We start from the raw sequence: 26,593 nt of genomic DNA, 5'->3' as shown, positions 1-26,593 counted from the left end.
GATAGAAAGTGTCGTCTGGAAGGGGGGGATGTGGAGTAGGCATTAGAGGGGAGGACAAGATTGGATTGGGAGTTGGAGGATAGTTGTGTGGGAAGGAAGGATTGATCAATTTTGGCAATTTTTTCCGAGAAGAAGTGGGCAATTTCTTCACATCTGTCTGATGAGGCTGTCATATTTGAAGGTGCGGGGGAAGTTTGGTTTCGGATGATTTTGAAGAGTTCCCCGAGTCTGCTTTTGGCACGATCAAGTTGAGTGCGGAAGAAGGATGCCTTTTTCTTTAGGATGTGTTATTTTGTACGTGGATCTAGCACGTCTGAGAAGTGCAAGATGGGAGGGTGAGGGATGGTGTCTCCAGGTTCTTTCCGACAGTGCCCGTCTTTCATTATTTATCTCTGTATTAAACCAAGAGTTTGAGGGGGTGTTTCTTTGATTTTGAGTTTAGGCGGGGCCAGTTTGTCAAGAATATCTGTAACAGTATTGTTAAATAGTTCAGTGAGCTCATTTGCATTTTGTGAGGGGGGAATGAGAAGAAGTTGAGCTTGGAGTTTCGATTTTAGAACACCTGGGGGGATGCCTTCTAGGTTTCTGGTCAATTTCTTAGGTCTGGTAGTTTTAAGGGCGGGGAGGTTTGCTGAGGTAGCAATGGTGAACAGTATAAGGTGATGGTCGGACCAGTTAATGGGGATGATATTGGTAACGGAGGTCAGATCTTCGTTGGACAGAATGACATCAAGTATGGATCCTTTAGTGTGAGTTGGAGATTGGCATAGTTGTTTGAGTTCGTTGATTTCAAGAAGTGTAGTGAGGAGGGAGATGGTGGGGTCATTGGTATCATTCCAATGGAGGTTAAGATCCCCAAGAAAGAGATTTTTTGAGTTGGATAATGCTGATTGCGCCAGTAGATCCGATAAGTCCTCAATGAAGGGCTGTGGTGGTCCCGAGGGGCGATAGATGTTGTGTAGACGAATTGGGAGGGAGTTTTGAGTAAACAGTTCTGCTTCAAGGTATGCGCAGGAGGAGTAGCCTGGGTTAGTGACTAGGGAAATCTGAAGTTCCTTTTTGAAGATAATTGCTAGCCCTCCCCCAACTCTGTTAGGTCTGTCTTTTCTGAGAATAGAGTATCCCGGGATGGGGGGAAGAGTAGGTCAAGTATGCTCGTTGAGTGGTCATTTAGCCAGGTTTCAGTGAGGAATGCAATATCAATGGATTCACTCAGGATGGTTTCCGTGATTTCCGTGGCATGTAGGACCGCGGAGCGACAGTTAACGAGCATGCACTTCAGTGGTGTGGGGTTGGGTATGGAAGGTGGGCAAGAGTGGATCAGCGTACGTTGGGGTGGTGGTCTGGGGGAAGCGGGGGAGGAGGGGGTTCTATTTGTCCCTGTGATAACAGGGATGGGGGTATAGGGGAGTGGAGGGTTGGTGGTTGGCAGATTAGGAAGGTAGGAGTTACATAGGTCGGCGAGGTTGGACGGGGAGAGATGGTTCGAGGTGCGGAGAGGTCTATGCATACGGCATCGGAGAGGGAGCGATCTTGAAAGGTTGTGTTTTTTATTGGGGATGTTTGAGGGAGGGAGGATGGTGGTTTTATGGTGAGGGAGGGTTCTGGTGCTGTGGAAGAAGAAATCTTTTCTGAGTTGGGCAAATTCCGTAGTTAAATTAGATAGGTCACATTCAATGTTGTGTAGGATCTGGGCAATTGAGGAGAGGGGAGGTATCTGGAGTGCGTGGTCTGTGTTATTTGCAGAGGGTGGACTAATGTGTAAGTGGGGAGATGTGGTAGATGGTGTGGGGTGAGGGGCGACGGGGCTGGGAGGAGTGAGGGGTTCGGTAGTCAAAGTAGGTAGGTTGAGTACGCTGTTGTGTAGGCTCGGGGTATTCCGGGTACAGGGAAGGAATGAAGGGGCGTAGGAGGTGGGAGGAGAATGGTCTGGGGATAGGGAGTGGTCGTGATTAGTTTTGGATGGAGGCCTGCTGTGTGAGGGGGGAAGATAGGGTAGTAGGGATGGAGTGATGGGTGGCGGAGCTGATAAGTGTGAGTGGAGGGGTTAGGTTATACAGGGGGCATAAATCTTCAGGTGATGTGGTCAGAGAGGATAAAAGGGCATGAAGCGAGTGAGAAACGAATATATTAGAGTGATGGGGATGTGTAATTATTGGGGGTTGGGGTGAGGGGGTGTAAGGGGGATGGGTGTTTGTTGGGGTGAGGGGTTGGGGGGTTGGGTAGGTAGAGCCTGAGGGGGGGAGGTTAGAGAGGATGGGGAGGAGCAGAGGGTGTACGGGATGGGTAGGAGTAGGGGGGTGAGGAGTTGTGATAGGTGATTAAGGGGAAGAGACGGTGGAGTACTTGAGTGGTTGGGTCAGGGGGAGGGAGGTTTGGGTGACAGGGGGAGGGCGGGTCATGGGAGGGGAATGATAAGTAGGTGACAGGAGTTTGGGGCTACCGTTATTCCCGGAGGGGTCCGAGGAGTAAGGGTTAAGGGGGTTAGGGGGAGAGGATTAGGAGTGTATTTCATGCCAAACTAAAATAGTAATCTCAAAGTAATCAAAGTAATTTCAAGTGTTTTTGAACAGTTTATCAATAGTTTTTTCACTTGCTAAAGTAATCTAAATGTTCCTACCAAACCAGTATTCACTGTCTTTTGAAACGCAACATTGTATGAAGAGTTTAACTTACCTGCTACATTGTAAGTCTTGGTTCTAGAAATAAAACAACAAAATAACAGCTTTTTAGGTCACGCACCTAACGTTGCAGTGCGCAACACTGCTTGCGCAGCGGGAGACCTCATGTAGGGGGTTCTGAAAGCTGACCACACGCTCGTGCGTGTGCTTTTGTTTTCGTCAGCTGCTATTGGCTTTTGCATGCGTCTTTGTAAAAAAGGCAGCACGCCATTGGTGAAAGGCGTGTGCATGTCCCATCTTCTTTAGAAATGTAACCGCCCATTTCCCAGTGGTGTCTGTTATGCACAGCAGCGGCATCTGAGACCCAATACTAAACATGTGTTTCTAATTAGCGCGTTCGCTCTGCTGCCGCGCTCCCTCGCCCCCACTCCTTTGTGGTGCGCGCGCACTACTGGTTTAGATTCCGTGCTTTTTCTTCAGATTGCATGACGACAGCCGCACTGAACAACAATATTGTCGTTTGTTTGGCGGAATGCTTTAAACCCTAATCCCTTTCAGCGCGCCGTACAACATTAAAACAGCGCCTCTGCCTCATCTCGGTTCTTTCTTGTTTTAACTTGAGATTAAGTTTTGAAGCTCAGACCATTCCATATTATTTTTCGGCTCGCTCTCACGCAGTATCTCGTAACGGTCACCAGTGACCAGGAAGTTGCAGCAGTGAGCGGTGCGGGGCTGGCTGTGTCAGCCGCTTGCAGCCTCTCCTCAGAGCGGCTTCGGGGGATGTCCGGCTAGCGGCGTACTTGCCTTTCTTTTGGTGAAACGGGCACCCTAGTGGGGAGTTGTGCTGCTTTTCCCGCTGGACCCAGCAGCCTGCTTTCTGTGAGTACACGGGGCAAGGGCCATAAGGGCAGGGAAGAAAGTTTGGGTGTTTAGAATTGAGGGGGGTGCAGGGGTTACATCCTGTTTTCGATTCCTGGCATTTGAGTTCTGGTTGTTTCTAGTACCCTGGAAGGATGACTGATGCTTTTAAGTCTTGAGACACGAGCCTCTTCCAGGCCAGTTATTTTCTTTAGCAACCAATTGCATTCTGGGACTGGAGAGGCAGTTTCATGTGTTTTGAACCAAGCGATGTCTAACACGGTTTTACAGTATTGACTACCATTTGAACAAGCAATGGCAAAGGCAATAAATAGGTTTTGCCTATGCGAGATCGATTGACTTTGTCAATGTTTTTAGGCATGTTGTACAGCTGCGCGGTGTAGTATGGTAAAGTTATGTATATAGTTTATGTTATTTATTATGGTATACTTATGTGTACAGCTATGTTACTGTATTATTCACTGTGTACAGTTTTGCATGTATGGCATCATTGCATCCTGGAAGTAGAATGTAAAATGGATTCTCTGGTCACGGGGACAGTAGTCTTGTCCTAGCTGCTGAGATGACCAGAGCTTCCTTTCCTCTGCTCCTCCGTGGTGGGTTGTATGGAATGGAAATTAACGTTCCTATTTCCCCAGCGACAATTGTTCATCTCTTATTTCCACCCTACCACACGCGGGCTTCAGGACAACATGGCTTACAGTAAAGAAAATAATAGCGTATGAGGTGGCCAATGCTGGTTGCATCACAACTCTTTTTTCTTATACTTTAAGGCATGTTGCACAGCAACAAGCGCTGCTGTGCAACTGTGCAACAGGTGTAAAAAAAAAGCATTTGCAATGCAATAGGTCTCGCATTTACGAGAGATTAAGCTATTGGCATTGTAAATGACAATGCCTTTTATTTATGTTTTAAAAACCAACACGTAAATAAAAGCCATTGCCATTTACAATGACAATAGCTCAAACTCTCACAACTGCGAGACCTATTGCATTGCAAATGCTTGTTATACAAACAATTGGTCTGGATCCAGTCTTTGAGTGTGTGACATAATTTCTTGCCTGAGTGTGTACAACAAATGCTCAACACTATCCTCTGATAGACTGAGTGCTCAACCACACGATAACAAGAGAGTAAGGTATTATTTACTTTAGCCTCTGTTATACCTCTGGAGATCCACTGGACTCTGTGCACACTACACCTTACTTTGGCATAGTATATACAGAGCCAGCTTCCTACAAATGAGGAAAAGGTACCTCCTACATTTTTATTTGCAGTTTTTGACGGCTTTTGTTGCAAGGAGTACCAGATGAAAGACTGGTCAAAGTGAAAATGTACACTGGAGCCAAACAGACCCCAGCAGAAGACAACCATGCTAGGCGAATGTACCACAGGAAAAAGAAATATTCTGAATAAAATGAAGGGATAGCAAGGCCCGTCACCAAACAGTTGAGACATCCCATCATCTTGTGCACCCATGCAAATGGTGCTCTACTTTGAGACCTTTTATTCACCCGTAGCTAGTTACAAACACCATCCACATATGCTACTTCATACAGGTCAGGTCTCCCTCATTGGGCTAGGTAAGGTGCTACATGTATAGAAGACTGGAGAGACTTTCCCCCAGGGAGAACAGGTACGCAGGTTTCCCAGCACAAGGGGTGCCGTAAATAAAATGCGTATGTCTCTGAAACTATAAGCACTGCCATAACCACCACTGGTTCCATCTTGCAGATTAATACCAGAAGTAATTAATGTTGAAATCCTATTATAATTGTTATTTTTCATTAAAATTGGATTCATGATATTGTTAAATCCTAAGGGTAGAACATTTTTTGTCCTCAGGATGGCAGTGATGCATCATTATTTCCTGTATTCCTTTTTGAAAAAAAGTACTTCAGACTTTGCTTTTTCCATGTCTGGCTACAGATAGCCTTAGCTGACTGCTGGCAGGCTAATGAGATCCGTGCTAACGACGCACAGCATATCACAGCGAGTAACTGGTCCCAATATGTTGTAGTTAAAGTGGCTACAGTTTCTGCTCCCAATTTCAGATACCTGGAATAATGGTACCACCATGTGCCTGCTGTAAATATTACAGACAATCCAAATGTGCTGGTATTGTCAACGTCTTTTTTTAGCCTGCCTTCAACTGAGCCCTTACCCTTCACACTTTCCTGTCCTCCTCCCAGTATTTTTGATCACACATTATTCATGAATTATTCTGCTTAAAGAACAAGTTACTTACCTTCGGTAATGATATATCTGTAGGGACCATTAGTTAGTTATAGATCCCTTACCTTAGAATTACCCCCAGGCATCAGACTGGATCCAGAAAGTTTTTCGTCAGCAGTACCTCTGCGTGTCGGAAGGTGGCATCGGTTTTCTCCGCGTTTGTCGTTTCGCAGGATGACGTCGCGGTAGCTACTAAGACACCATCCTCGCGCGCTGACGTCAGTTCTGTGCACGACTCTCTGCGGCAGAAACGCAGAGTCATGCAAGACACTGACCACTGGTGCACAAAACTAGGGTCCTGAAAGGATATCTTCAACCCTAGAAATCAGTTCGCAGAACGGGGAGGATGGGTGGGGCGGTAAAGAATCTATAACTAACTAATGTTTCTTGCAGATATATCGTTACTGAAGGTAAGTAACTTGTTCATCTGAAAGAAACACGTTAGTTATAGATTCCTTACCTTAGAAAAGATACCCCAGAAATACCAACCCCGGAGGTGGGTCTGCGAACCAAGATCACACCAGAAAGTCCTGGAGAACAGACTGGCCAAAGAAGCCATCTATCCGGACTGGACTGTCAAGACAGTAGTGTTTCGTAAAAGTGTGCAAAGAAGCCCACATAGCTGCCTGACAGATGTCACTCAGAGGAACGCCTCGTCCCAGAGCAGTGGTTGCTGCCGTCACCCTGGTGGAATGGGCACACAGCCCCACTGGAGGCTTCTTCTTCGCCAGAGAATAGCAGGCGTTGATACACAAAACGACCCATCGGGAGAGAGTCTGCTTGTGTACGGCCCGACCTTTGGCGCCCGCGTACCCAATAAAGAGCTGGTCATCCACCCGAAACGGTTTGGTGCGATCCAGATAAAAGGAAAGCACACGTTTTGGGTCCAGACGGTGGAGCCTCTCTTCCGCTTTCGCAGGATGCTGAGGCAGAACGAAGGTGAGCAAAGTGATGGTCTGCACGATGTGAAAGGCAGTGACAACCTTGGGCAAGAAGGATGGACGAGACCTGAGAACTATCTTGTCCGGATGGACAGACAGGAAAGGAGGTGAACGAGCCTGGAGCTCACTCACTCTTCTGGCAGATGTGATAGCAACCAGGAATGCAGTTTTAAGTGTCAGAAGTCTCAAAGGACAGTTGTGAAGTGGCTCAAAGGAAGCACACATTAAATAAGTAGAGACTAGATTCAAGTCCCACTGAGGCACAAGGAAAAGAATAGGAGGAAAGAGATGAGTTATGACTTTTAAGAAACTATTTACAACCGGGGACTTGAAAAGAGAAGGCTGATCTGGAAGCCGAAAGAAGGCAGAGATGGCCGAGAGATAGCCCTAGATAGTGCCCAGAGCAGAGCCCTGCTGGGCCAAAGAAAGAAGGAACAAGAGAACCTCACGAAGAGGGGCAGAGAGGGGATCCACAGCCTTTGCTGTGCACCAGGCCACAAATTTGTTCCACCGGCAGATGTATACCGTCTTAGTGGAGGGACGCCTGGCTGCCAAGATAACATCTCAAATTTGGGAGGCACGTCAAATGACGTCAACTCCCACCACTCAATCTCTAGGCAAGGAGGTGGAGGCTGGACAGGTTCGGATGGAGGACTGTCCCCTGCTGCTGGGACAGAAGATCCTCACCGAAGAGGCAGTCGGATCGGAGGATCAATGGCCATGTTGAGCAGCTCGGGATACCAGACTCTTCGTGCCCAATCCGGAGCCATAAGAATGACTTGGGCCCGGTTGCATCTGATCTTCTTCAGCACTCTGGGCAGAAGTGGTATAGGCGGAAAGGCGTACAACAGTCCGCAACTCCACTCGAGACGAAAAGCGTTGCCTACCGAGTGCCACCTTGAAAACTCCAACACGCAGAATTGCTGACATTGCGCGTTCTCTTCGGTGGCGAACAGATCTAACCAAGGCTCTCTCCACTTCTGAAAAAGACCTTGCACCACCTCCGAGTGAAGACGCCATTCGTGATCCATCAGGCACCTGTGGCTGAGTTTGTCCGCCTTGGCGTTCAATGAACCTGCCAGGTGTTGAACCACCAGGAATATGCCCTGATGTTCCAGCCATGTCCAGAGGCGCAGGGCCCCCTGACATGGGGTCCACGACCCCACCCCGCCCTGTTTGTTGCAGTACCACATGGCGGTGATGTTGTCCGTGAGCACCTGCACTACTCTTCCCCGGACAGAGGGAAGGAATGCCTTCAGTGCAAGACGAATCGCCCGTAGCTCCAGAAGGTTGATGTGGAGCCCGAACTCCACCGGAGACCAGAGACCTCTGATCTCCGCCTCTCCCATGTGGCCGCCCCATCCTAGAAGGGATGCGTCCGCCACCACTGTGTGCTCTGGCTGGGGAAGGGAGAGGGATCTGCCGTTGACCCAATCCTGGTTCGTAAGCCACCACTGCAGTTGTCATGCAGTGCCCTCCGAGATCTGGACGCAATCGGACAGGTTCCACTGATGCTGCGCCCACTGGAACTTCATGTCCCACTGCAGAGCCTGCATATGCCATCTGGCATGATCAACCAGCAGGATGCAGCAGGCAATGAGGCCCAGCAGCCTCAGGGTCATCGGGATAGAGGCTGAAAGATCGGAATCATAGCCCGAATATCCCGGACTCGCTGTTCGAGAGGATAGACCCGAAACTGCGTCATGTCCAGAACCGCTCCGATAAAGAGGAGCTTCGGAGAGGGAATCAGGTGTGACTTCGGCACATTAATGGAGAACCCCAGTGATCGAAGGAGGTCGGCCGTAGTTTGGAGGTGGGAGACAACAGTCTAGGGCGAGCCCGCCTTTAACAGCCTGTCGTCGAGACAGGGCAAGACTGGAACCCCTGATCTGCGCAGATGAGCTGCGACCACCGCCATCACTTTCGTGAACACCCAAGGGGTGCTGGTAAGGCCAAAGGGGAGCATGGTAAACTGAAAGTGCTCGTAGCCTACAGTGAACCGTAGGCAAGGCCGGTGGGCCGGCAGAACGGGGATGTGAAAGTCCAACGCTACCAACCAGTCTCACGGGTCAAGGACAGACAAGACCTTCTTGAGCTTCTCCCTCTGGAGGAACCGGTTGACGTTCCTGAGATCCAAGACAGGGTGCAGGCCCTTGTCCTTCTTTGCACCAGAAAGTAGTGGGAGTAACAACCACAACCTACTTCTGGGACAGGAACCCGCTCGATGGCTCCCTTGCCCAAGAGAGCCGTGACTTCCTGTTGGAGAAGGCCCAGATGATCCTCCGACATACAGTGGTATTGAGGTGGCATGACTGGAGGGGTAGCCTCGAAGGGGAGGAAGTAGCCCCTTCGGCCTATCTGCAAAACCCACCTGTCCGACATGATGGTGCGCCAGCGGGGGAGGTGATGGCAAATCCTGCCACCCACTGGTGTTTGATGGGCCTGAAATGTCGGACTAGGAAGGTTTGGAGGCTGCTGCAGACAGGGGGGTGGGGGGGGGGGGGGGGGAGGGGGTTGGTTCTTCGTCCCCGGCCGCGCGAAGGTTGGGCAACTTACTGCTGCCAGTGGCTCTGGGAGGGACGTAGTGGGACGCCCCTTCCGTAGCCTGGAGGGGCCCAAGGACTTGGCCGTAGCCCTTGAGTCTTTGAAACTCTCTAAAGCGTTGTCCGCTTTGTCGCCGAAAAGGTGACGGCCATCAAAGGGCATGTCCATGAGGGTATTCTGGACATCCCCAGAAAAGCCAGTCGATCCCATCCAAGCGTAGCGTCGAAGAGCTACCGACGTGAAAATCGTCCTACCCAGAGAGTCTACGGTATTCAGCCCACAAAGGATGGTAAACTAGCCTGGGAGAGCACAGTCCGGGCCTCCTCCGGATACTGAGGCAGCACTTGCGCAACTGAGTCCCACACAGAGTGGGAATAACGAGCCAATAGACATGAGGTGTTTACCGACCGCAGTCCCAAGCTGGCGAAAGAAATAATCTTCTTTCCAAGATTATCCAGCTTCTTGGATTCCCTTTCCGGTGGAGCGGTAGGGAATGCGCTCTTGGAAGTAGAGACTTGGACCACCAATCTATCAGGGGTGGGGTGTTGGGAGAGGAAAGTGGGGAGCCCCCGTGTTGGGTCTGGACCAGGTGCCCAAAAGGACATTGGTAAGGGCCTCATTAAACAGAAGCAGAGGCTCCGACGAGCTCACAGCTGGCTGAAGCACCTCTGTCCTGACTGCCACTGTAGGAAGTTCGAGGTCGAGAACCTCAGCCGCCCTACGCAACACCACTGCGTACGACGCTCCCTCCTCGGTAGCCACGGTAGGAGGAGACAACATGCCATGGTCAGGGGAGGTGTCCAGACCACTGGAATGCCCCAGTTCCTCTCTCCAGTCCTGCTTAATATCTAACTGGCGAGTCAGAGGGTCACCTGACCCCTCCCAGTCCTCTTCTTCTGGGTGCCAATCTGGTCAAAAAGGGACCCCAGGAATCCCTCTATGCTGACGACATTCTTCTGTATTTAGGTAAACCATGGTCCTCGTTGCAGTCAGTGCTTCATATCCTGGCCCTCTTTCGGAAGTACTCGGGCAATGTTATCAACTGGGACACGTCCTTTTTTTTTTTTTAAACTTTATTTAGTGATTTTCAAGCAAAACATATAGTCAGAATCACAATAAAGAAGAATAAAACAAGCGGGGCATATGTACCCCGGTTACCCTCTTCCCCACCCACCCCCCACCCTCCCTCATAGGCAGAACAGCAAGAACATATAAACGCCTCCCCTTGGACAACACAGCTCAACAACCTGCATGTCTTATAGGAACGTCAAGTGTGCAAACAAAGACAGTAAGCCCAACATACAATTAGTATAGCTAAGGCACCGATGTAAATAATATGCATGGCGTCCGCAGGCAAAGAAACAACATAGACATAGCGGGTAAAGCATTTACAAAATATCGGGGTGAGACATCAAATAAGCTGAAAGAAGGGCCCAAAAATCTTTAGGACGGGAGGGCTCCGGCAGCTCTTCCCCATAGACCTGCAGTTGGTCCCTACAGTAAACCAGAGCGCAGAGCCATTGTTTAATAGTCGGGGCGGCCTTCGCACCCCAGCGCTGCGCCACCGCCCTTTTGGCAAAAAAGGGTGGAGACTGCGACAAGACGTCTGCCGGATGGCTTCAGGCGCTTAACATATCCCAATAAACCCAATTCAGGAGTGCATTCCACCGGCTCCTGCACAATGTCCGTCAAGATAGCAACCACTGCCGCCCAGAAAGCTAACACATTTCCACACTGCCAGGCAACATGAAGAAAATCTGCATTCGCAGCACCGCATCTCACACAGTCCGCAGTCTCCCTTAGGCCATACTTATATAACTGGAGGGGGGAATAATATATCTGATGGAGATATTTAAAGTGAATGATTCTGAGATTACAATTGGCAGTGAGACAGCCCGTGAGTTGACAACATGCCTTCCAGACCTCCATCGCAACTGGATGACCCAACGCCGCCTGCCAGCGCGAGCGAGAGGGGTCCTCCTCTCGATCTCGCTCCCGCAGAGAGGCGTTATAGAGTTTAGTGATAAGCCCCCTGCGACTCCTCCCCGCTAGCAACACCTGCAGCGCACGGAGCGTGGTGGGTTCCGCGGGATAGTCAGGGTAGACCGCACGGATGGCCTGTCGAACCTGGACATACATGAAGTTAAACATAAAACTGCGGTCCGCACCGTTCTGTGCCTCACACAGAGTTTTAAAGCGACCCTCCTTATACAAGTCACCCAGTTTAGTGATACCCGCAATTGCCAACTCGTTCAGAGCAGGGGTCTCCCGCGCCACAGATCTATCGGGATGAGAGGCTAGGAGCAACAGTGGGGCATATAGATACAGCAGCCGGGCCCTCAACGCCAGCAAACGCCATGCCCACGAAGTGCACTGTGGAGGGTTTATCTCAGATCGCGGGCCCCCCGAACCCTTCGAGAGAGCCACCGCCTGTAAGGAAACAGGAAGAACTGCATCCGCTTCAATAGCTACGTGGGGTTGAAAAGGTGATGGGAAATGCCAGTAATGTGCAAAGTGCGCTTGTGCGCACAAATAATAGAGTCGCAAATCCGGTGCCTCAAAACCCCCGCGATCAAAAGGTTGCACAAGTAGATCCCACCTGCACCGGGGCTGCTTTCCTCCCCACACAAAGGTCAGCAAGGCAGACTGGAGAGTGCGGAACAGCTCGACATTTAATTTAATGGGTATGTCGACGAAGAGATATAGCAGTTTGGGCAAAAAGACCATTTTTATAACCGCTATCCTGTCTGCCAATGAGAGGGGTAAGTGCGACCATCGCGCAGCTTGTTCCGAGATGCGCATGACCGTGCGACCATAATTCTCAGCAATCACGACTGCAGGATCTCTGTGGATCCACACACCCAGGTATTTCACTGGGTCTGATGTCCAGGACAATGGAAAGTCAAGCGGCACTTCTGAAGTCAGCTCCGTGAGAGGGAAGACCAACGATTTGGACCAGTTGATCCCAAGACCCGAAAACCTCTCAAATCGGACATACTCCGGGAGTAGCGGAGATAGATGCACAGAGGGCTCCCGGACATATAGTAGCATGTCATCCGCATATAGGGAGACAATCAGTGGTCGCTGCCGGAATCGCAAGGCCGCATCCGAGTGCCTCTGGCGTAACTTACATGCCAATGGCTCCTGGGCCAGTGAAAAGAGCATGGGCGATAGAGGGCAGCCCTGTCGCGTGCCTCTCTCGATGGGGAACAAGGACGACACCCAGCCGTTGACTCGAACACGAGCGACCGGCGCACTGTAGAGAACTTTAAGCCACTGCACAAAAAAAGGGGGAAAATCCATCCTACTAAGTACCGTAAACAAATAAGACCAGTACAAGGAGTCGAAGGCTTTTGCTGCGTCTAGTAGCACAGCAACAGCCTGAAAATCAGGCTCAAAATAATGCAGTATGGCGAACAGCGTTCGTAAATTATGCGTCGTAGAACGCTCCGCGACAAACCCCGATTGGTCCGGCAGCACCAATAGAGGTATCAAGGGCTGCAGCCGAGTGGCAATCATTTTCGCTAGGATCTTCGTATCGATGTTAATCATTGAGAGTGGACGGTACGACTCACACTGATTAGGAGGTTTATCTGTTTTTAGTAACGTAACAAGTAGGGCCTCCCGAAGCGAAGGCGGGAGAGTCCCTGTTTCATAGGCCTCAGCAAACACCTCCAGGAGCCAAGGAGCCAGATCCGACGCATATGCTTTATAAAATTCGCACGGCAGACCATCTGGACCCGCCGCCTTGCAAGTTGGCAGAGACATAATAGCCTCCTTAACATCCTCCTAGTCGAACGGCTGCACCAGATACTCCCGATGAGTGTCCGAAAGCCACCCCAGAGCAATATCGTCTAAATAGTCATGCATCTCCTCAGTAGATGGAGATTCCCTAGCAGCATATAAGTCTGTGTAAAACTGTAGCACTATTTCACAGAGTTCCTTGGTCGAATAATGTGGTTCGCCACAACTATCAAGCAGTTCGGTGATAGTATCCTGACTCCGTGGCGCAGCAAGGTTTTGAGCAAGAGAGCGGCTAGGGCGACCGCCCTCGCCATAGTATCTAGCAATTCTACGCCGGGAGCAATGCAGCAACTCAGTGTCTACAGTCGCATTATGCTCCGCAACCAGTTCTCGCAGTGCGGCTAATTTAGCAGTGCTAGGAGTCAGCTCGAAATCCCGTTCCAATTGGGAGATGTCAGATGCCAATTTCTTAATTCTACGCCGGATATCCCTCAGAACCCCAGACTGTGCCCCAATGCAAGCACCCCTTACTGTGACTTTAAATGCTTCCCAAAGCACTCCCGCACTATCCACCGTTCCTTCATTTTCCTTAAAATAATTCCTAATCGCATCTGCTATAGTTTGTTTGAATATCGGGTCCTTCAGCTCAGAGGGCTGAAGCCGCCACGCAAAAGGTAACGACCGGTACGCCGGTAGTTGTAGCACAAGGAGCACCAGGGAGTGATCAGATAAGGTGCGAGCCTCATGCGACACCCGCACCGTCCAAGTACAGACCACTTCCGAGACGAGCCAGAAATCTATACGGGACCAAGAGCCATGCACCGCAGAAGCAAAGGTGCTCTCCCGATTCGGGGGATGACGTTGGCGCCATATATCGTGTAAGTGGCCCGCATCTATCAATCCCAATAACATGTCCGCAGCACGCTTGGACTGGGTCTCATTACTGCCATGCCTATCCATAGTGACGTCTAAACACAGATTGAAATCCCCTCCCCATATGATTGCCGAGTGTGAAAACAGGGACACGCGGCGCCATACATCAGAATAAAACGAGGGGTCATCTACATTAGGCCCGTAGGTATTCACCAGCAACACACTCTCGCCGCACAGACAGCCATGAATAATCACAATCCGGCCACTATCATCCGCGTCGGTACCGAGTACTGTAAAGGGCACCCCTTCTTCGCTAGGAGTAACACCCCCCTGGCATAGGATGAATAAGAGGACGACACCTTCACACTCGCCCAGCGCATACCGAGTCTAGCAGCCGATTCTTTGGTCAAATGGGTTTCCTGCAGGAGGGCAACATGCACCCCTACTCTATCCAGGTATGCAAACAGCATCCTAATCTTTTTGGGCGAGTTGAGTCCTCGAACATTCCAAGTTAAGAATTTAAGATCATGACTCATTGCTAAAGGGCAGATTAACTAGGGACCTAAATGAAAGATTGAATCTGAATAAGACCATGCAGTGAAGGATAACAAGTTTACATGCTGTATGTCCAAAGAAGCACCAAAAACATCCTGCCTCCCCCACCCCAAATACACCCAACCCCCCACCCACTTAAACAACCCAATCATGCCAAAGCCATCCCAATACCCGACCCAACTTCCCCAACCACCCCGGAACAATAAAACAGAGTTGGGGCACACCCATATGTGGGGAGCACTGAGACACAAACCCCCTACAAAGTAGCAGTCAACCGAGTTCAAATAACATAGAACAATGCAGACAATATATAATAGTCAAACACCATGCCAGGGCTGCAGTTGGAGTGACCCATGTAAGGCCAGGAAGAGTAGGCACAGCGATTTAAGGGAGCTTAGAAGGCAGTCCAATAGGGGTAGAATCAATAGAATGGGCTCGCACTGCTAACAACCCGTACTAGTGTTGCAAAGCCATCAAGGGTTGATGAAGCTGCGGAGCTAAACAGGTATGGGCAATCCTGATGAGGAAAACAGTGCACCAAAAAGAACATACATGCAGGAAGATAATAGTCATCTAATCAAATTGACAAGAAAATCATAGCAGTGCTAGACACTGGGCAAAAAATCCAGAGTACCACAGAACTCCCATCCTGGACCATAGCGCCTACTCTACTCATCACCCTCCAGGGCCGCCGCGGAATCTCGCTTCCTCCGTTGCAGGCGCTTTACGTGGTCCATTGCAGCCTTCGGAGAGGAAAAAATCTTGCCGTCAGCAGCAGCGCCGATACGGAGCCGGGCCGGATATAACATGGCGTACGGGACCCCTTCATTGCGCAAAAGCTGTTTCACAGTGGCAAACTCACGCCTAGCTGCTTGAACGGCAACTGTAAAATCCGGAAAAAAGGCCAATGTGTTACCTTGATGCACAATAGAACCTTTCTCCCTGGCCAGTCGCAATATAGTGTCCCGGTCCCTGTAAAACTCGAGCTATGACAGGGCGAGGAGGTGCCCCCGGTACCGGCCGAGCTGCCAAGGAGCGATGAGCACGCTCCACTATGAACAAGCTAGACAAGTGCTCCGTACCAAAAATGTCCGAGATGAGGCGCTCTACATAAGTCTCCATCTTACCCACGTTGGTCGACTCCGGCAGTCCCGTAATGCGGAGGTTATTGCGCCGGGACCGCGCCTCCAAGTCCTCATTCTTTGCTTGAATAAGAGCCAAAACTTTCTCCATATTTTACGTTTTGTCAGTGACAGTACCCAGGCCGTCTTCCGTCGCTGAAACTCTACCTCCCCCACGCGTGCACTCTGCGTCTCAAGTTGAGAGGACATGTGGTCTAAACGATGGTTCACCGCTGCCATCGTGCCCTCAATAGACTGCAAAGTGCGCTGCATAGCCAGCAGCGTGGATTGGAGCGTGGGAGGGCCCTATGCCTGAGCCTCAGCCTCAGAGTCAGAAACGTCTTTTTGTGGGGTTTTGGGGGCCTTACCCGGCTCAAACGTAAGGCGCTGCTGAGATTTGTCATTGCACCCCATTATGCGTGTAAACCACCTCAACTAGTGTATAGCGAAGTACAGCCTAGTGCCTGCGTGGGATACAGTCAGAGGCAGCAGTCACACTACGGCGCAGGGCTATTAGGACCAGGAGAACAGGAAGAGCACAGGGCGAATAAATATCAGGTCGCAGGCAGTATAGGATGGCACCCTCCCGTTACGGCCACAAAGTCCCAGATGCGTGCCAGCCAAAACAGTCAGTTCAAACACAAAGCCGACAATGCAGGAAGGGATGGCCACCGATAGGCCCCGCAGCCAGCAACTCCCAATTACAACCCAGTGTCCGCCAAATCCAGGCCGGGGATGCACGGCCTACGAACCAGCAGCGCACCCTGCAAAGAGTGAGGCCACAGTGCACACGCGGCCCCCACAGGTGCTCCACACATGTCCCAAGGCGGCAGCCACCAAATCCAGGCTGGGGATTCACGGCCTACAACCCCGCAGCGCGCCCTGCCAAGAGCGAGGCCTCAGTGCGAGCGCGGCTCCCACAGGTGCTCCTCACAGGCCGCAGTGATCCGGTGGCAGCAGACCCCGGGCGGCCCCCCCCCGATGGACAACACACCCTGGCCCGCACTACACAGCAAGGCCAGCGCCAGCCGCGGCTCGCAGGGCGCGACCCAGCGCGAGGCCCGGCCCCACCTCGGCCGCCCAGGCCGCCGCCGAGCCCCAACCCCACTCACCGCCACTAGCGCCAACGGGAGCACCGGGATGTCACCAGGGGGGCACCACAGCCACCAGAGTCCGCCGCCAGGTCATCCTCCCGGCACCGCCGCCCGCCACCGCACTCCGCCGGGCCCGCACTCCACCACCAGATAGCTCCCAGGGACGCGACCAGGGCAGGCCACACATCCACGTACTCGGCGGTCGTCGTGGTGTCTCGGTCTCCGGCAACGGCAGGAAGAGTGTCTCCTCAGGGGTGAAGCGCGCTCCGACTCTGCAGCCAGCCAGGGAGAACCCGCAGGACCACAAGTTACATGGGCAGGCTCAGCAAGCAAGAGGGTGTTCCCTCGTCCGCCAGCAGGTGAGAGGATAAAAGAATGCAGCAGATATTAGGCGGATAGTGGCTCGGTCGGGCAGAGCCTCACAGCAGTGCGGCCATCTTGCCGTGCGCCCTCTAGCGCCCCCCGACAAGTCCTTGATATACGTCCTTAGTGGGGCTCCTCCACGGCTCCCACGAGATTGTACGGCCGGTGTGGTCACGGAGGGCTTCCGATATTTGGGTGTCTACGTTACAAAAGATCAGGATTCCTTTTACATGAAGAATCTCCTCCCGCCACTACATCGCCTTCGTGCGGATGTGCAGCACTGGAAGGGATTGCCTCTCACCTAACTAGGACGGGCTGCCCTTTTTAAAATGATGGCACTCCCCCGCTTTTTGTATGCCTTACAAAACACACCCAACCCAGACCCGCCACAATACTTCTCCACAATTGACTCTGAGGTCCGTTCCCTGTTATGGAATGGCGGCACTCCCCGGATCGAATTAGACAAACTCCAACGTAGTTGGTATGATGAAGGTATCGCGCTTCCCGCGCTTAAAATTTATTACTGGGCCTCTCAATTGATGGTCCTTAATCACTGGGCGCACCACCTCATTACGGACCCAGCTTATAGAATGGACCGATTTAACATGACAGGGGGTAACTATCTGAGGGCACTTTATGGCGGGCCAGGGCATGCACCATCGTTTACACCCACCTCTACTACTGTTTCTATCTGGCAAGCAGCCACAACCGCATTGGGATGGAAAGGTAAAATGACACGAGTAACCCCACTGCTAGAATCCTGCCACTTTGGGGTGTTGTCCACTCGCGCCGGGTTTGATAAATGGGATCTGATTGGCCTTTCTGAAGTCAGAGATGTATGGGGAGAGGGCGCAGTGGTCCCATTCGCAGAGCTACAGGCCACATACCAGCTCCACGAGGGGTAAACCTTTTGTGATCTAAAAGTACGCAGTGCACTCACCAAGGCCATTCCTAAGGGCTCGGATCTCCCGGCCTCATCCCCTTTAGAAGATAGGATCCTAGACGATTACCTGACAGATAAGGCGATTTCTTTAACGTATCGCAAGATAATTAATAATCTTACGGAACCGTTGGATAAAATCCGTATGAAATGGGTGGCTGACCTGGGGGACATTCCGGATGAGGACTGGAGAAAGGCCCTGGCTTCGCCCAAGGAGGTGGCTATTAGGTCTCGGTTTAAACTTATCCAACTAAAATTGCTACACAGAGCTTATACTTCCACAGCACTGGTCAAGATGGTATTTTTGCCCTCCCCAGTTTGTCCCCGTGACTGTGGTGGGGTGGGTACTTTTATGCATCAATGGTGGGACTGCCGGGTCCACCAGCACTATTGGATTGAGATTGTGTCCCTTATGTCCCAAATATGCCAGAAACCAATAGACTCCACCCCAAGGGTATGTCTCTTAAATATCTGGGATGCCACACATCTGACTCGCACCGAGCAAGTGTGGGTCTCTTTGGGTTGTATGGTAGCAAAGTGGAACATTGCGAGGACGTGGAAGGGGGCTGCCGTGCCCCGTAGAACGGAATGGGCAGCGGATATGGACTGGTGCATGCAGGCTGAGAGGGTGGTGTATGAGGGGAGGGGCTGCCCGGGCAGATGGACAAGAGTGTGGGGCCCATGGAATGAGTACAGAGGATTTCTATGTAACCCCTTTGCAGGTGGTGCTCCCTATAATGCAGATGGAGAATCCCTTTAGAAGGCGCGGACTGCGATCTGCCTATATGTCACTGCTATTGTTTCCTTTATTTATTTTTGATCACGTCACTGCGACTTTTATTTTCCGTACTGTATCCTTCCTGACGATTGCTTCTTGTAAGTTTTTGTTGAGTTGTTCTTTTGTTTTATAATAAAAAGAATAAGCGTCGAATGTGGTAGTGGTGCCGGAGGAAGGGGCACCGGTGGAGGTGTAATAAGGTCAACCGGCGCCGATCCGGATACAGGCCTGGATTCAAGGGGATATTGCGGCTCCGGGGCCGGAGCCGTCGGCGGAGAAGGCCTAGCCCCCCCAACCGAGTCCACCAGGCCCGAAGGCGCGCCGGCGGGTTCGGGCTGTCCAAAGATGGCATGCATCGCCTCGTAGAGCGTACGAAGCTGGGTGGGAGTCGCTCCGGGTCCTGGGAAGGGAAGGAAACTCTGAGTCGGATCGTCAGGCTCCGCACATGGAGCCCCGGGAGGGGCACTGCCGCATGAAATGAGATGAAAAGTGAAGCTTATATAGCGCGTCTGTCACTCCTAACGGAGTCTCCTGGCGCTGTAAATGACAAGGATCAGTTGTGTAGATTGGGACCTAAATTAGGTCCAGGCAGCAGGCATCAGGTGTTCCAAAGATCCATGTCTTTAAAGCCTTTCTAAACTGCCCCTCCTCTTCAATTACTCTGAGTTCCTTTGGCATGCAATTCCAGGCCTTTGCTCCCAAAACCGTGGCTGATTTCCCACCTCTAGTTGTTAATTTGAAGCCAGGCACTTTGAGCAAGCTTGCAGCACTAGATCTTCGAGTTATTGCAGTAGTGTATGGTTTGAATCTTGCTGAAAGAAATCCCTCGTCGGGTCAGACGAACGACGATAAGAAGTCGAAGAGCTACGATGCTTCTTCGACTTCTTATGTTTCGGCTTACCTGACCCCGAGTGCGAAGACTTCAATGACTTGGACAAATGGTGATGGCCCGCGACCACTTCCTCGACCTCCCTCTCGACCGGGACCTCGAACCACACGGAGCCGACTGCCGACGCTCAAGAAGATTTCGGGACCGCTCCTGCAAAACCTTCGGCGCCATGGACCAGCAGTCGGAGCACGACTTGGGGTCGTGGTCGCGCTCCAGGCAAAAGAGGTGCAAGTGCTGCGGATCTGTAACCGACATAAGTCGGGAACAGGATCTGCAAGCCTTGAAGCCGGGCATCCCTACGTGCACCAGGAGTCAGACTCAAAAGACGTTGACAAAAAGTTGCTCAAAAAGTTCAGTAAAAAAAATTGACTGAAGGTACTGCTCTTCCCGGATCTGCGCTGGCTGGCGCGGAAAAAGAAAGAACTGACGTCAGTGCGCGGGGGCAGCGTCTAAGTAGCTATCGCGATGTCATCCCGGCGACACAATGCCAAAGACATACGCGGAGCCGACCAACGCCACCTTCCAACGCGCAGAAGTACTGCTGACGAAAAACTATCCGGATCCAGTCTGATGCCTGGGGGTAATTCTAAGGCAAGGAATCTATAACTAACATGTTCTTTCAGATTTGTTCGTTTCCTGATGATTATTTTCGGAAATAAACATGCCACAATGCAACAATCTGATTGCCTAGGATGAGGGAACTGAAACCGCCCTCCCTCACTTCTGTGCGATACTCCTTATTGGAGCTTTGCTCCGATGAAGAACCACACAATTTGCAAAGCACCCCTAGTTACCTTCTACATCATTAAGCTCACAGGAGGAAAAAAACATGCCTAACCAGACACACTAACAGAGCAAGAAGGCACAGCTTGTCCATTCAAATCAATGAACATCTGCCCAAAATAAAGTTAAGATCCATAAGTGGGGTAGGGGCAGAAAACTAATTTGCGTTAAGAGCAGTGTGTGGTATTTGATAGGTCATTCAAGTGAAGGAAGTTATCTTTGGTCTTGCATGTTTGCCGATGACAGAATGTTCTAGGTCATGTGTGTTTATGCAACTGTCTAGGAGAGTGTGTGTGTGTGTGTATTTGTGGCTGTCTGCCTAGGGAGATGTGCCAGGTTATGTGTGTTGTGGTGTGATGTGATGTAGCATGGCGTAACTTGGGGTATTCCAGTAAAGACAAATGGAAGAATGGATGGAGAGTGTTGAAGAGGACATACTTAATTGCTCCTGAATGGGACATGTAAATGCTAAAAGTACCCAAATATGAGGTGGAGAGAGTACTAGAACAGGCAGGGCAGCAGACATTTATGGTTAAAATAAAATGGGTTGGAGATGGGGTAGGGAACAATAACAGGGGACAGAGTTTGGAAAGCAGATAGCGCAACAGGTTGGTAAAATAGGACTGAGCGACACCGGACACAGCAGGAGCACTGAAAGACAGACTGTATTAAATGAAATGGAGATACTAAAACTGGAAGAGACACAGGAGGAATCATAGGAGCGGTGATAGAAGCAAGAGGTACAAGAGGACTACCAATGTTAATGATGCATAGTAGAAGTAAATGGAGGAAACACAAGCATAGTGAAAGAGGTGGTGAACATGTTATGCTGTGAAAGAGCTGTGAAAGACCTCTCACTTACTTGCTCCATTTTTTGGGTTCATAAGGCAGCTTCCGTCTCTCGAATGTCACCAGCCCTGTGCGCACTAAAACCAAAATATATCAGACCAATCAGGAGACAGGGAAGACATTTTTTTTTTAGTTATAAATGAATACTTTTAATGTATACAATTTTTTTTTTTTATGTGTTTACACAGGGAAATGGAATGTACGCACTCAAAACATGGTGCTGCAAGGGTCACAATATTACCAAATTACTTACTTGTACCACTGATTTTGCAATACATTGTATTTTATTGTTTTGTTATATGCCATATTTGTGTTATATTGCTGATGTATCTGTTTAAAACCTTTGCGGGTTAAAAGGCTATACTGGCGTGTACAAAAGTATGTCTGTGACTCAACCAGGAACCCCAGAGCAGGTCCTTGTGTCTGCTCCCCTTGCTGCCTCGAGTGTTTTGCCAGTAAATGTTTTCCTTTTCTGTTTTTTTGTCTTTTGCTTGTGTTTCCTTATTGCATTTTGTAGTAATGGTATGCCTGTACTGTGACTTTGTTTAACACTTTTTGGTTTATTTGCTGCTATTTGTGTTCCAAAGCCACACACTTGCTTCCCGCAGTCTCCCTCCCGCCGGCCCCACCCACTGCCTCCCAGCAACCCTCCCATCTCCAAGGACCTACTTAATGGTGGTCACAGCACTAAAGAAAAGCCTGTCTGCACCCGTAGGTGCCTTGACCGTGCCCAGCACCAGACACCCTGGCCCTCCTGTCACCCACAAATACTGCGCCACAGAGCTCTGAGCCCTGGACCCCAGACGCTGCAACAAAAACTGCAGCAATGCATCTCCTCAATCAACGGTAGGACGTTTTAGCTACTGCCAGTGCCTCTTTGCCTTCAACTCAGGACCACCCGCCCTCACTGAAACCCTCGCCACACCCACCTCACCGACAATGACCTCCCCGGAACTACTCCACTGCCTCCATCACCAACCCCACCCCCAAAGTTATCTTCATCACAGAAACATGGCTCAAGCCCTCCTCCACCCCTGACGTCACAACAGCGATGCCCAACGGCTACAAGATGATACAACAAGACCACACCAACAAACACAGAGGAGGCATTGCCATAATCCACAAACAAACCATCTGTTGCACCACCGAAGATTACACCACACCAATCATGGAACACCTCAACTTCCAACTGCAAACCGATAATAAAACCACATCAGGGGCACCCTCGCCTACAAATCCCGAGGAAAACGCCCTGGTTTCTGCAGCAACATCCCAAAATGTATTGCCCCACTCGCCATTGACTCCAAGCACTACATCTTTCTCTGTGACCTCAACTTCCACCTCGACGACTCCAAAGACACAAACTCCGCCAACCTCCTGGAAAGCATGAGCAACATCGGCCTCACTCAACTGGTCACCAACCCCACACACAGAGCAGGACACAGGCTTGAACCGATCGTCTTTGCCAGCGACAGAACCAAGTATAGTCATGTCAGTAAACTCACTAGGAGCGACCATGCCATCGTCCATGTCACCATCGCAGGATCCCCATGCACCACCACCAGACCTTCCACATCTTGCCACTGCAGCTGGACCCAAGTAACAAAGACCCAATCGACAGAAACCCTCCACTCCACCCAGCCAGACTGCAACGAACCATGAAAAGGCAGTCCAGACTTTTTCCACCTGGATCACCAACTGCGCCAACAGAATCACCCCCATAAAGCCAGCCAAAACCAGCAGATCCACTAAACAAGCCAGCTGGTATACACTAGAACTCAGGACATCGAAAAGCAACTGCAAATGGCTGGAAAGAAGAAGGCGCACAAGCAGACATCCCACAGATCGAGTCCCCTTTAAGTCAGCCCTCAGAAAATACCACCAACCTCTAAAAGACACTGAAAGAGGCGCCCTGGCAGACCGCATTAAAAGCAAGCTCTAACCACAGCAAGGAACTCTTCAGCATCATCAGAGACTTCTCCTGCCCGTAAGCCACAGAGAACACAATCCCCCCTTTCCAGGAACTCTGCGACACCCTAGCAGACTACTTCCACAATAAGATATCCACCATCTAAAGTAACTTCGAACCCCAACCCACCGAAATCTACAACCTCCTCACACCAACTGATGCCACTCACAACCATCCACTCACCGCATGGGAACAGCTCACCACTCAAAGCACCATAGCCATCATGAACTCCATTCAGCCTTGGAGTACCCATGGACCCGTGCCACCGCCACTTCTTCAACCTCGGGAGCAAGGAAATCAGCAGTGAGCTAACCTCCATTCTCAACACATCCATCACCACGGCAACCTTCCCAGAGGAATGGAAACACGCAGAGGTGAGGCCCCTCCTCAAGAAACCCTCCACCGACTCCAGTGAACTAAAGAAGTACCAGCCATCTCTCAGCTCGCCTTCCCCAAGAAAGACCTTGAGAAGGCAATCAACCGCCAACTCACCGAACACCTGGAGTGGGACAACCTGCTGAAGACCTCCCAATCTGGTTTCTACCCCAACCACAGCACCGAGACCACCCTGAAAGCTGCCACCAACAACATCAAAACCCTCCTGGACCGGGGGGAAACAGTGGCCCTGATCCTCCTTGACCCTTCAGCAGCGTTTGATACCATATCCCACTACACACTCATCAAGAGACTCCACCACATCGAGATCCAGGGAGACACCCTCGAATGGATCGCACTCTTCTTTACAGGACAAACCCAGAGAATGCACCTTCACTTCGGAACCCAACAGCACCATCTGCAGCATCCCTCAAGATTCATCCCTCAGCCCCACCCTTTTTAACACCTACACGACACCCCTAGCCAACATTGTCTGAACCCATTGCCTCAACGTACAAGTTACTTACCTTTGGTAACGATGTATCTTGTAGAGACGATTCTAGCCGCAGATTCCTTAACATAGAATTATCCCCAGGCGTGAGACTGGAACCGGAAAACTTTCTTGCCCAGCATCTCTGCGCGTCAGGGGGAAGGCGGGGGGGGGGGAGCGGGGGGTAACCACGCGACTCCGCCCCAACATCAGCGAGGTCACATAAGCCCCACCCCGGCGTGATGACGTCAGTTTGCTTCGGATAACTTTTCCGCGCCACAACGCAGAGCCATCGCGACAAAACTGAGGAGAGCGCGGGAACAGTGTGCGAAACAAACCAGAGAAACAAAAGGTGGGGAACAGCACCAGTTGGCATCAAGGCACCAGACGTCTATAACAGCAAGCCAGAGCAGGAAAAGAGCAGAGCACCACTCTGAGGAACAACTGTGCAAGCCAAGGTGATAGCACCAGTTGGCACTAAAGCACCATAAGGCCAGAGCAGCGAAGCCATAGCAAGAAAAGCGCAAAGCACCACTCCGTGGAACCAGTGTGCAAGCCAAGGTGAGAGCCATCCTGGAGGCACAAGCATGTGAAAGCGCCGTGACAGAAAGAGAGAGGGTTTGCAACCACAACCACAGAGTGAAGGGCCACAAGCCCAGAGCAGAGGAGCAACAGCAATCCATCCCCAGACTACACTGCCAAGGATGGCCATAACCCCTGAAAGGAGTAGGAGGCCAAAGGACAGGCAAAAGAATCCCCAATGAAGAAGACCGCAAGGGATCCGAAACTCTAACAACAGAGGGAAAAGAGCAAAAGTAGGCCCTTACACTGGAGAGAAACTAGCTGGAGGGATGCCTGACTGGAAGAAGATGAACAGGACACCCACAGAAGACAAGCCACCCAGAGGGAGGCGACTGTAGAAACCCAAGCAGAGGGTCCTCGCAGAACGGGGAGGAAGGGCGGGTCTTGAAGGAATCTGCGGCTAGAATCGTCTCTACCAGATACATCGTTACTGAAGGTAAGTAAGGATTAGTTACTTACCTGTAATCCTAGTTCTCATCCAGGGGTATACTCATCAAAGTCATAATCTATGAATAATCCCTGCCCACGTGCGGGATCCCGGAGCATATAGAGAATACATATATATACATATATATGCATATGTGAAAACATATACATGCAGCCTAAAATGTTTCAAACATGGCAAAAATGCTGAAATTACATAGGTTTGCATTGTGGTACCCCTAACCCATAAGGAAAAAAGGAAGCACTAAACAAATTGTCACACAACAATGCTTTATTGCCATAAAGCAAACTTGTAATTGCAGGCATTTGCCTGTAGGTTACAGTAGAGTATCAAGAAAACAAAGAAAACTGACACCTTGCCTTTAAGGCATTAGAGTAGGGGGACCGTGCCTTCAAGACCTGCAGGAGACCCCTTGCTCCCATGATGTAGCACAGGTGACAGTTTGGTCAGATCTTTTTGATGGTGTACACGCACCTGAGTAGATCTGCAATCAATAAACAATAACTTGAGGATTATGCTCGTCCGGGGAGGTGGGTGGGTCGCTTATGACTTTGATGAGTATACCCCTGGATGAGAACTAGGATTACAAGTAAGTAACTAATCCTTCTCATCCAGGTGATACTCATCAATAGTCATAATCTATGAATAGAGTAGCAAGCCCATACCCAAAATCTCGCGGACGAGCAATAAAGCATCTAGAACATGCATTAACATCACATTCGCATAGCAGTTATGCAAACAAATTCCTCAAAGAGGCCTGCCCCATCTGGGCGTCGGCCTGAATCTAGGCAATAATGGCGTGTAAAGGTATGTATAGAGCACCATGTAGCCGCTTTGCAAGTTTCAGAAATGGGAACGTTGAGAAGGAGAGCTACAGTAGAAGCTTTCCCTCTAGTAGAGTGTGCTCTTGGTCTAACCTGCATAACCTTGTGAGATAGATGATAAGACAAGGCTATGCAGGAAACAATCTGTGAGAAGTTGGCCTGATATATGATGTCACTAGTTCTAGTGTACACCTTGTATCAGTCCAAACAACCCTTATGGTGATTGGTTGTAAAGTCAACCTTATAGACCAGCTATCCTAGTGGTAGCATGGACTGGAGCAGTCTTAGGCTAAACTCTGTATGGCATGTGAAGCCAGCTGTTATACCATTTGCAACCCCTTGAATATTAAACGAAAGGACACCACAACAGATATATTATAAAAATGGAATGTATTTATTCTAGTCAAAATACCCTCAGCACTCTTTATGAGATTCGAGGTAAGTACAACACAGTCTTATTTAAGCATACATAAGTCACACAGGTAAGTAATACAGTTAGGCCCTAGGGGCCACGCAAACTATATACTAAGTAAGTGGTATAAGAACCACTGTCACAAACACAGGTTAGGCCTAGGGAATCGCTGGGGCTACACTATCCTATCAGTTGCTTGGCAGTGGGAGGCCCACGGGATTCAGGTGCACAGTGGAAACACTCACGCGTAATACGTTAAAGTCGATAGAAATAGTAATGTTTAGAAA

The 26,593-nt window shown here is 50.4% G+C and overlaps 1 protein-coding gene across 2 annotated transcripts in view; it reads right to left on the bottom strand.

Moving 5' to 3' along the window:
* The window catches only part of LOC146784326 (poly(ADP-ribose) glycohydrolase-like), an 868,511-nt gene that overhangs the window by 257,461 nt on the left and 584,457 nt on the right, over positions 1–26,593 (bottom strand). For both annotated transcript variants that reach the window (XM_085636068.1, XM_085636067.1), the window contains exon 9: positions 21,223–21,286. In XM_085636068.1, the coding sequence (XP_085492194.1) occupies positions 21,223–21,286 (64 nt within the window). The remainder of the gene's footprint in view (positions 1–21,222; positions 21,287–26,593) is intronic.

Source organism: Triturus cristatus, chromosome 11 (assembly GCF_964204655.1).
Source record: "Triturus cristatus chromosome 11, aTriCri1.1, whole genome shotgun sequence".
Lineage (NCBI taxonomy): Eukaryota > Metazoa > Chordata > Amphibia > Caudata > Salamandridae > Triturus > Triturus cristatus.
This window is presented reverse-complemented; position numbering and strand designations above follow the sequence as displayed.